Source organism: Pogona vitticeps, chromosome 4, assembly GCF_051106095.1.
Source record: "Pogona vitticeps strain Pit_001003342236 chromosome 4, PviZW2.1, whole genome shotgun sequence".
Classification (NCBI taxonomy): Eukaryota; Metazoa; Chordata; class Lepidosauria; order Squamata; family Agamidae; genus Pogona; species Pogona vitticeps.
In genome coordinates, this window is record NC_135786.1 from 58,868,853 (window position 1) to 58,880,634 (window position 11,782).

The 11,782-nt window shown below is 39.4% G+C and overlaps 1 protein-coding gene across 1 annotated transcript; it reads right to left on the reverse strand.

Moving 5' to 3' along the window:
• Positions 1 to 5,231: 5,231 nt before the first annotated feature.
• Positions 5,232 to 7,631, reverse strand: KCNA10 (potassium voltage-gated channel subfamily A member 10). The gene has a single exon (XM_020810009.3). The coding sequence runs from the start codon at positions 6,971 to 6,973 to the stop codon at positions 5,402 to 5,404; it is 1,572 nt and encodes a 523-aa protein (XP_020665668.2). The 5' UTR covers positions 6,974 to 7,631; the 3' UTR covers positions 5,232 to 5,401.
• Between the last annotated feature and the right edge of the window lie 4,151 nt (positions 7,632 to 11,782).

Consider the following 11,782-nt stretch of genomic DNA (forward strand, 5'->3'; position numbering starts at 1 on the left):
CTGACGTTGGCTTGTATTCAGTCCAGAAGTCGACTGCATTTTGAAGTGAGGCCTGAGGGACAGCCAGCTGATGTGTCCAGGGAGGAGTCGCCTTCGAAAAAGAGATAGGCATCCTTTCCTGTCTGAGGGAGAAAGTGTGAAGAAAGCAACTGGGTAGACAGTGTTCAACAATGCAGTCTTTAAAACCATATTCCTCTTCCTGCTTTTTATTTTCAAAAAAATGTCCTCCAGTTTGAGACTGAGGCCACCATAACTACTGCTGCCTGGAAAGCATGTCAACGAGCCCTGGGGCTGAAAGAGTGTGTGAGCCCCTTGTTCATTCCTACCTAGGTTGCTTCTTTACTTTCCCCTCCAGTTGTCCTACTTCATTTACTCTCTTCAACTGATTATTAATAATTCTCTTCTAGATGTTCTGTATGTGAAAAGCTGCTCTAGTTCATTCAAGATATTAATATACGGTTGGTTAGCAATATTTAAATTAATTCTGTTTTCTTCTTCTGAGGTATTGTTGGGTTGTATATCAAACAATAGTAGAAGCAGACGGTCAAGGAATACAAGGGCCAGCCCAAAATATCTTGCCATCTGGGACAAAGAAAAATAATGGCTGCCTCCTTGTGGCTCCATTCAATATACAGAAACTGATTGGATTGGTATTCCAACACTGGCAGTGAGAGACGCTATCTACCTCAGTGATTATTAACCTTTGTTACTCAGGTGTTTTTGAACTGCAACTCCCAGAAACCCCAGCCAGTAGAGCTGATGGTGAAGGCTTCTGGGAGTTGCAGTCCAAAAACATCTGAGTAACAAAGGTTAAGAACCAGTGATCTACCTCACCGGAGGGCAGCAGGACTAGTGTTCCAAGAGAAAGGAAAGACCAGGCTTCTTGGGAAGGAAGGTTGGAGGCTACTAGCATCTCTGCCTGAAGCAGTTGTCTTACTTTGCCCAACAGCAAATGATGAACTTCTGTACCACCCTTAGGTCTTAACCACACCATACTGTTATCACTTTGTGGTAAGTCTATGAGTGAAGGACCCAATGTACTGTAAATTAAGCTAATAAATGTTGCCTAATCTTTTGAACCAGGAGAAGGAATGTCAAAGGAATGCTATTTCTAAAAGAAGAGGCACATCCATTTCTACTTAGACCTTAGAAAGTTATTTCTCTGAACTAATTAATGTAACAAACAAGACTATACTGTATGTTCTGTTCTGTACACGGCATAAATGTACAGTGTCGTTGTAGCTGAGTGGTGGTGGGATTTGATCAGGTCTTGTCCATTTCTGTAATTCTATAATCACAAGAGCAGTTTAAATCAATTCATGGTGATCCAAAAATAGCAAAGGGTGCAATGCATTGGCAGTCCTCAGTGTCAAATATATTCATTCAGCTTTCAGTGTTAATCTGACCTTTGTATATTTGCTTTCTGTATTAAATTGGCATACAGACAGTGCGGACTTTTTTCTCCTCATAAAAGCTTAGTTGTACATTTTGAAATTTGGGAGAGGGTAATCTGAATAGCACAAACACTTCTGAAGGAAGTTGTATGACATAAAGCTTTTTTCTTTTTTCTTATTGCGTGCAGTCAGTTACTAGGACAGTGAACTTGTAAAAAATGAGGGGAAACTGTTTATCTATCAGGTCAGAATGCTAAAATCTGACAGCTAATCCCTAGATACACAACGTTCTCTAATTGACCTTCTCACGGTTGCCATAGCAACTGGAAGGGGAAGAACTAGCTTCCCAGAGAAAAATGCTCTCATATGGAGTGGAGATGTTTCTGGTTATAGTCAGAAATGAAAGGAGACACATAAGAGGCAAGCCAGAGCCCACACCCCAGATTTGGAAACCTGAACAATCAGCATGTTTTCTTTTCCGAGGACAGCCTAAGGTTTACTTGCAGATTCCAGTCTCCTGCTCCATTGTCCAGGCTCACATTTCACGACTAGAGGTATATTCAGTCTTTCAGAGAGGAATTCGTACTTCTCCTCCTTCCATTTAACTTATCTCCCAAAGCTAGTTGTGCACATAATAATTGGGCATGTAATGACCACCATGAGGTCTCTTGCAGCCACCATCAAAGGTAGGGTTGCCAGATGTCAGGCAAAAGGAGGACATGTCCTCCTTTTTAGCCTAATGTCCTCCGCCAGGCAGGCAAAAATAAAAACCTTTAAAATGTCAGGCTTTTGTATATTTTATGTTATAATTTTGTATGGGAGGGGGAGAGGTGGAAGGACCCCCTTCCCCCTGGCTTTCCCTGCCCCCACCTGCCTGCCCACCCCTGGTATTTTGAAAAACAGCCTCCATTGAATTTATTTTTAATATTTAACATGACTGTTTCTTTGTCGGTTCACTAAGAGACATTTATTGGCAGCTATTGTAATAAAATTGTATTGATTGTGGGTTTAATCTGGAATGATTCAAATGAAACATTCAGTATGTCCTCCTTTGTCCTCCTTTTTGTCTTTCTATGTCCTCCTTTTAGTACCCGTGTATCTGGCAACCCTAATCAAAGGGTGAGTTTCACTTTTTTATGAAACTGTACAGCAGGAATCTGCTATGTCGTGCTTATGAGTTGAGGTTTTTTTCCCCAAAGCAACTGCAGTGTTTCAAACAGTTTGATCCCATGCATTATTATGGTTATACACCATCAATTACTTATGAACAAGGGAAGAATCAACACAAACAACATTTTCAAGAAGCCTTTATGCAACCCAATCATTACATCAATCTATGTAAGGACAGATTGCATTAAAACACGTTAAGTGTTTATTAGACTGAAGTCAAGATCAGTGAACACAGCCTTGGGGCAATCAAGATTTTTTTCCTGTGATGGGGGCAGGGTAAAACCTTCATAATTGTTTGTTTTCATAATTTGCATGGATAACACACACCTTTATAACACCATGTGTCTGTGTGTATTGAAGTAATAAACATGTTTAGGAGTCCACTGTGTCCTTTGTAAGGACAAAAGGGGAATGTACTCCTGTATTCAAATGTGAATGTGAATTCTTCAGAATTTTAGCTACTCTTATAAAATTTAACGGAAAGTATTCACACTGTCTGATTAGATGCAAAGGAAGCCAGAGATCAGTACCTTTACTACTTCTAGTAAAGGATCTGGTGCAAGTCACTGTGACTGCACCCTGTCCTAAATGGCAGGGAGCACAAAAGTTTTGATATGCTTTTGCATGATTAGTTTGCTGTCACATGCCTGCAGTTCTTGCAAGAAATAAGTGCACATTTATGGGGAATGCATAAAGATTAGTAGCAAAAGAGGAAGACCAAAACGTGGAATGAAATGTAAAGCAATAAGCATCTATCAGAGGGCAATACAAAGGGGTGAGAGAGGGCCTGTGACTGATTGGCAGTGCAATCCTGTACATGTCTAATCAATTACTGATGTTTACTTTTTACTCATTGAGTATACTGGTGTTTATTTGAGCAGGTAAGAATGTATAGTACTGCAGTTTATTGAAGGCAGGGCCATGTGAGTTGGGAAAATAAGTTCAGCAGGAGTACAGATCCAAATAGGCTGGGGAAGGAGCAAGATTGAGGCTGGAAATGGGTGAGAAGTTAGGTACGTCAGAACAAAATTATACATTAAAATGCTGGAGAAAAAGATTCATATTCAATAGTAAAACATAAGAGATGCATCTGGTAACTGGATTCTACAGATTTGTTCCTCTTTACTTAATTTAAGCAGGATTTTTTTTTAAAAAAAGAAGACATCTATAAGCCAAATGCTCATATTTACTATACTTAATTTCTATCTGAAACCAACACAGTGAGTTCTACTCCATTAATCTGACTCACAGTGCAAACCTGTACATATATGCTCAAGAAGGCAGTCCAAAAGAATTTAGTTGAGCATACTCTTGGTTCAGTTTCTTTGAAATTATAGCCATAGTCTAATTTTATGCATCTTTCCTCTTTCTGCTTTTCTGCAGATCATTATCCCAGATATAGATTCAACTTAACACCTCAAATATTTATACCGCAGTTTTGTTATGATATTAACAATGAAAATAGGGGAACTATTGTCTAGTTAATGGCTGGACAACTGAGAGTTTTCAGTGACATTGGTGGGGAACTCACATTAGCACTCAAATAATGTCTCCTATAAGACAATTAGAGTTGATATACACACTTGGATATACTGTATTCTAACTAAATTGCAAAAAAACCCACCTAAGTTTCATTTTAGACTACAGTATTTGTTTTAGTTGTTATTTTGAAGTCTGCAGTAGGTTGCATACTGTACTCTTTTCAGCTGATGAATATTTAACAATGATCTTGCAGATTTGCACTGCAGTTTTTTAAAAACTGACCTTAGCAATTCAATTCCACAGAGATGTGTTAATATTATGAATACTGATATAATTGTCTATTTCAAAGAAAAAATCTAAATAGTGTAGAAGCTCATTTAACTAGCAATTATATAGAATGAAACAATTTTGCAGCTGACTATCTTCTCAGAAGTTTCTGCCTACATCACAATTACAAAATGACTCATATTGCATCATAGGATGATATGTGCACAAAGTTATTATAATGGTATAAAAATTGTCTTTTTTAGTCCTCATTCCTATTTTGAGCCCCATTTCTTCTTTTCAGCCATAATGAAAACATTCATATTATACATTCATTCTTTAAAATGTGCAAAAATTATTCTATGGCTGAAATGCCCAGTTTTTGTCAAGTGCAATAATAGCATGGTATTTCATAGTAACTTCATTAATTATTACAGTATAACAACAGGAACAATACTGAAATGGAGCACTATTACAAGCATATGCCGAGTGCCTCGTAGATGCCATCAATAAGCAGCAGAGGCAGGGCCACAGGAAACACAGAAGGACATGTTTTACCAAAGAGGTGCTTCCTGCTGCAGGGAGTTGTAGTTATCAACTCCATTTTGGCACAATGGTAGCTTATTCCTTCATTTTTCAGTGCGGACTGTGAGTGATTAAAACAAGGCTCACTCCCGAATGTGTAATTTCCAGGCCATAAACTCATTTGTGTGGTGGCACCCAAATAGTTTATAGCCAAATACATATCTGGCAGAAAGCTTCCATTCAGTATGTTTTTTAAATTAAAATAAATTAAATACTGCTCATAAATTTTCATATTAGAAAATAAGTATTCATGATGAGACAGAGAAACAAATGAACAAAATTCTAAGAACATAGAAATTGGTTATAAAAGGAGACAGATGATCAGAAAAGAGAAGTAAGAAATCATCTTTTTATTCGAAAAGCCACAAGAAATCAGATAGCAAAAATGAGAGACTGAAATTCCAAAATGAACTTGTGTTTTCAAAAAAGAGAGAGGGAGAGCTACATAGCGTGAACATTGTTATAGCAGTCAGTTTAGCTACAGCCCCTCAGAGCCCTCAAAATGTCTAGCTTCTGGGATTGCTCAATATTTTTTTTGCCTTGTCTTGAGAATAGTTTTCATTTGTGTTGTTCAGGGAGTCCATACTCCCATTCCCTGTAACCACACTGGTTAGTATTCTCTCTACCTCCCTGGGTAATATTTGTCTCTCTTCATTCTCAGTCTCCCTGTGGTAGAAATAGTTGAAGTTGGACACAATGACTGGCACAGGGAGTGCAATGGTGAGCACCCCAGCAATAGCACACAGAGTTCCCACTATCTTTCCCCCCAGGGTGGTAGGACACATGTCTCCATAGCCAACAGTCGTCATGGTAACCACAGCCCACCAGAAGCCATCAGGTATGCTTGAGAAATGTGACTGTGGTTCATCCACCTCTGCAAAGTAGATGGCACTGGAAAACAGTATGACTCCAATGAAAAGGAAAAAGATAAGCAAGCCCAGTTCCCTCATGCTGGCCTTAAGGGTCTGTCCTAGGATTTGTAGCCCCTTGGAGTGCCGTGACAGCTTGAAGATACGAAAGACCCTGACCAGGCGGATAATCCGGAGGATGGCCAAGGACATGTTCTGTTGACCGTTTAACTCACTGTTCTGAATCAGCTCAGTGATGAGGGTGACAAAATAAGGAATGATGGAGACGATATCAATGATGTTCATAATATTCCTGAAGAATTCAGCCTTGCTGGGACAAACAATGAATCTAACAAATAGCTCAAAGGAGAACCAGATGATGCAAGCAGTTTCAATTACAAAGAATGGGTCTGTGAAAGTATTAGAAACCAAGATGGCATCAGTCAGATTGTTAGCTTCCTCCTTCATGGCCTTGATCTCTCTCTCGTCCCTGAACTCAGGTAAGGTCTCTACACAGAAAATGATAATAGAGATGACAATCACCAGGACTGAGACTAAAGCCACTCCCCTGGCGGCACTGGAGCTTTCAGGGTATTCAAACAGCAGCCAGAACTGTCTGTGAAAGTCATTAGTAGGCAAAAGAGTAACAGGGTCCTTAATAAAGCCTTCATCCTCCCTGAACTGATCCATGGCTTCTTCACCCAGCTCATAGAAAGTGATCTCATCAGCAAAGACATCTATAGGAACATTGGCGGGGCGCCGGATTTTCCCTCCGGATTGATAGTAGTACAGTATCCCATCAAAACTTGGCCTGTTCCTGTCAAAGAAATACTCATTCCTCATTGAATCAAAGTAATGTATCCTCTTCTCAGGGTCTCCAAGCAAAGTCTCTGGAAACTGTTTAAGAGTCTTGAGCTGTGTCTCAAATCTTAGCCCAGCAATGTTGATGATGATCCTTTGGTCACCCTCATCCATGCCCACATTTTCTGCCCCCAGCTGCTCACAGAACTCAGCAGACAATTTGGAGAATATGGTCTCATTATTAGTGTTCTCACTGTTGATGAGGATCTTCCAGTTGGACAGGAGGCTGGAACATCTGGGATGTCGCTTATGTGACTGGCCAGCAGCACTGAGGTCGTTTGAAAAACAGGGATCTTCCATTACCTCGTCAGTGTTGTCAAAACTAACCAGTGCCACCTCCATTTCCTTCCAAGTGGACACGTCCATCATATGGAGGTAATCAGATTTACAGCATAAATCCCCAGGTTAGATACCAGCAGCTTGCGTCTTTCCCACGCTAGGGTGATCTGTAAGTGGACACACACACACACACAGAGAGAGAGAGAGAGAGAGAGAGAGAGAGAGGATTTATGTGTATGTGTCGCTTGCAGAGAATAAAATAAATCTGAGCCAGATAACTTTTTTTAAACACAAGAGTTAATTGCCTCTAATGGTATTACTTAGTATTTCTGTTTTGATCTCTCCAAAGGTAGGTGTTTTGCATGCACTCATTATTAGAGCAATAATTCCAGCATCGTTTATAACACCCAAAGTTAGAGGGTTTTACAGAGGCAGTGTCTTGGACAGCTCCCAGAAACTGGTAGCCTCTGCTCTTTCCCCTGGCACTGCACATTATGAAAGCTTGAAAGTAAAGATTCTGAGAAATGACGATTTACAACCTTTTCTTTTTGCTTTAGTAACAGTGGAATTGTAAATGCACTCAAAGTTTGAGTTTAGTTTGGTTTGGTTTTGTACAGCAGAGGCTGACCAGATAATGCAAGAAGTGCCTTAGGCACAATCTGCCAAGAGTTTTCCCAGTCTGGATATGGAATATGATGTGGGAATTCCAGAGTTTGTGTTAATTTTTGTCTGTGAATGCACAACCCCTACATCCCAAGCCTGCACCGTTTAATGAAAATTTCTTTCAATGGTTTTGAGGTTATGTATTTCCCTCCTGTATCCTTTTAGAGTGATACAAGAGGGGAATATTTAACTTCAAAAGCATTAAGATAAATTATAATAAACATGCCTCTAAACTTAAACATGTGCAAAATACCAAATAAAATCTAGCCAGTCACATTAGATGTGCCTTTATGTTAAGAATATTATATTTCCCCCTCCCCAACAGATTATAAAAACCAGGCATAAATACAACCATGAATGGCATTTATATCATATAAAATTCAGAAATGATTGGACAGTATTTTTCTAGCCAAATGGTCGAACCATTTGTTAAAGAAAATATGTATTTCCTTATAACATTATCCTTCCAGGTACTTAAATATTTCGGTACTACATGCTTGAGATAGCAAACAGATGAACAAAACTTAAAGCATTAGTATGTGATATACTGTACAGAAGTATGAACAAAATTGTATCAACAATTTATATCAAACCTTCAAACAATATATATTAACAATGACCTATCTAATACTAAGCAAGTAAATAATATGATAAAGTTCTCCTATGCAAATGTGTGCAGTCCCTACTCAGAAAATCAAACTCTAGGGTAAAAAGTCCATTCAAATATGCAGTCAAGGTCTTGAATCCTTGGGGTAATTTGATGAGCTCCAAGCATAAATAATTGTCCACTAAGCTCATTTTGTGGTATTTTTACTTCTTCAGAAGATATCTCCAAGATGCTAGAAACAGGAACATTCATGAACCTAAAATGCTTTTCAAACATAATAATAATAGACCTCATTTTGATGCTCATACTCTCCCCACTATTAGGTAATGTAAACAGGATCTTACTTACAATATAATTCAATTCCACATGCTAGTGTCCTCTTATTTGTATGTTACTTCTCTGCTGTAAACCATTCCCAGAAATCAAATTATTTTATATCCCCCGTTGACTACCAGAATTTCTTAAAGGGACCTTCCTCTCTATTGTATTGTATAATTCCCTAAGTTTATAAAAATTCTGAAAGTTCTAAGTTGGTGTTTAGTCCTGCTGGGCTAAGTGAGTGCTATCTATGTATCCAAAAAGCCTCTTTTTGACATAAAATTCTGTGGATGTCAGTGTGGGAAAATTGATGTCAGAGTGGGAAAATTGATGTAGCATCCCACTTACCCATTTCAATACCTACAGCACCAATAATGTGCTGCAGGTACATCATATGCCCATGTCCCAAAATATATGTAGGGATGAGCACTAGATGCACCAAAGTATGTATTCTTGAGCACTGCTCCCACATTAGAAACAAAATTCAGGAGTCTCCTCTAGGGCAACATTTCCTTACCAAAAATCATTCTGACAAGGATCTTAGATTTTGTGTGATTTACAAACATATTAAACATCAATTTTCTTCAGCTTCTTAAGTCTGAGGAGAGTTGATAGGAGATCACTGATATATTCTCCATGTTGGTTTCACTTCCACCTGGCCTGAATCGGCTTGTTAGAAGCACAAAGGACTGGGGGTAAGGGATAATCCACTTCTGTAGTCCTTCTCCACCCATTATCATGGGTTGCTGATGGTTGTTAACAGTGATCTTTCTTGTGTGTGTCCCTAATCCTTCTGGGGACAGATGAAAGGGCAGCATGATAAATAGGAGACAGATTTAAGACCTCCACCCCTGTTGAGTGAGTGATTTTCTATATGCACATGTAAGGCCTCCCTGACCCCTCTCTCAAACTATCTATCTTCTCAGTCTAAAATGAGTACATCTTGGTTATCAAATGAGTGTCCTTTGTCCTTCAAATGAAGGAACAAGTGAAACCAACATGGAAGATATATGAGGGATCTTCTACCAACTCTCCTCAGACTGAAGAAGCTGTTTGGATAAGTAGCAAAATGTTTCAACCTGACAAGAAAGAAGTCCAGTTGCTATGACTTAACTTACAGATAACCACATCAGGGTGACTGAGAATCTTCACAGATAAATCCATGATATATGTCAAATGACCAATTACAAACCAAAAGTATGCTAATTTGCCAGAAGGCTGATGCAAAGTTCTGTTAGAATAAATAGATGGTCATTTCCTCTTGTATGTACTATTTTTGGGTACAAAAACTGTGTTTGTCTGGTGAGGTCCTAAGAAGAAAGGCTGCTGTCAGCTTTCAGCCAGTGAGTAAAAACCATCTTAACAGAGATATATTCTTACAGACAGCCATAAACAAGCCATAACTCTGCTGGTAAGCCTGGATCTAGAAGAAGAAAACTAGAACTTTGTATAATGTAGAGATGGGGAATCTATGGCCCTTGATTTGGTGACAGCACAAGCATCCTCCTCGGGCCTGCAAGACTATGTGGATCACTGCAACCTTCATTTATTCATTAGGGATAATCAGCTACCATCAGTCTTCTCACTTTTTAAATCTTGTAACATATTTTCCTATGAATCTGGAATCTGAAGACATCTGTCCACACTGGCTTCTTTGATGCCTTCATGTGTTTTCAATTTAGAATGTTTCTGTAAGGTTTCAAAGGAAGTTGGCAAAAATAAAGCAGGGGGTGAGGGAAAGAGGGAGGGAGAGAATGAATATTGGGGCACTTTAACAACTTGATGGACAGCTCAGGAATCTGGCTGCTGAGCCAGAGTTTGGAAGGATAATTCCCCACTGTACCTCCTACATGTAGAGCCAGTCTGTGTAAGCCTTGGGCAAGATGCACAGTCCCAGGACTCCCCTAGAAGAAGGGAATGGTAAACCACTTCTGAGCATTGTCTACCTGAAAAGGTTCACCATAAGTCAGAATTGACTTGATGGCATGTTGTTGTTGTTGATGATGATGATGATGATTATAATATTTTAAGTGACACAATATGGATTTCTTGGAGACTAAGTAAAAGGAAGAATGGAATGGAATGGGGAGGAACAGGGATTTCTTAATAAAAACTGATGCCAGAAACAGTAGGATGCAATGGACATACATCAAAACAATATTTTAGACTTGCTGCGGTGCTTTTACCATCTGTTGTGAAATACTGTGGGCAAGACGGTGTGATTTTACTGGGTGGTAGTGAGTTAGGTACCTGAGTGCAGAGGCAGAAGTTGGGAGTTGAACTTCCCTCCATGGCTCTGGGAAAAGAGGCAACCTCTGTGGCCTTAGGCAAACTGCATGCTCGCAGGGACCCCTGAGAAGGCGGCACTGATAAACCACTTCTGACTACACTAGACCTGGAAAACTCTTAGAAGAGTGTGACTCCTGTCCGCTGAAGATGCCGGCCACAGAGACTGGTGAAATATTAGGAAGAACAACCTTCAGAACATGGCCAAAGAGCTTGGGCCCTGGATACCTGAAGGACCGCCTCCTTCCATATGAGCCTACCCGGCAGTTAAGATCTAGCCAGGGGGCCCTTTTGAAAGAGCCGTCCCTCAAGGAGGTAAGAGGGACGGTTTGTAGACAAAGGGCCTTTTCGGCAGCTGCCCCCAGACTATGGAATGCCCTCCCGACTGAGATTTGTCTGGCGCCGACACTGATGACATTTCGGCGCCAGGTCAAAACCTTCCTGTTCCAGAAGGCTTTTAACTAAAATAATATTAGCTGTGGGTCCGATGGCAATTTTATATATATTTTAATTGTATTTTAATTGCTACATAACTTTATTGTATTTTAAATGCTGTAAGCCGCCCAGAGACCTTTGGGTAGTGTGGGCGGCATATAAATTAAATAAATAAATAAAAATAAATAAATAAACAACTCTTAGAAGAGTCTTCATAAGTTGAAATTGACTTGATGACAAGCAATTATTATTATTATTACAGGTGGAAGGGAATTGCTTTATAGGTATTTTTGCTTGCAGCTAAAGACATACGGGCGACTCTTCACCTCATTAGTTGTACTTCGTTTCCACTGAAATAAAAGGAACTTAAAAGATTACTAACGTGCCCCATTACTTATAACAAACACAATCTGTGTCCAATCCATATATTGGACTATTTTTCTTCCAATTTACAATCTTCTCCAGTCTGGGGCCTTTCATATATGTTGGACTACAACTCCCATGTTTTCCAACTGATCATTGAGCACTGATCATTTTAGTTGAGAATGAAGGCATCATTCATCACATTTGAAAGGGGTCAGAATGTATTA

Excerpts from the sequence above, each read along its gene's own strand:
- KCNA10 (XM_020810009.3), bottom strand. The coding sequence starts at position 6,973 with ATGATGGACGTGTCCACTTGGAAGGAAATGGAGGTGGCACTGGTTAGT.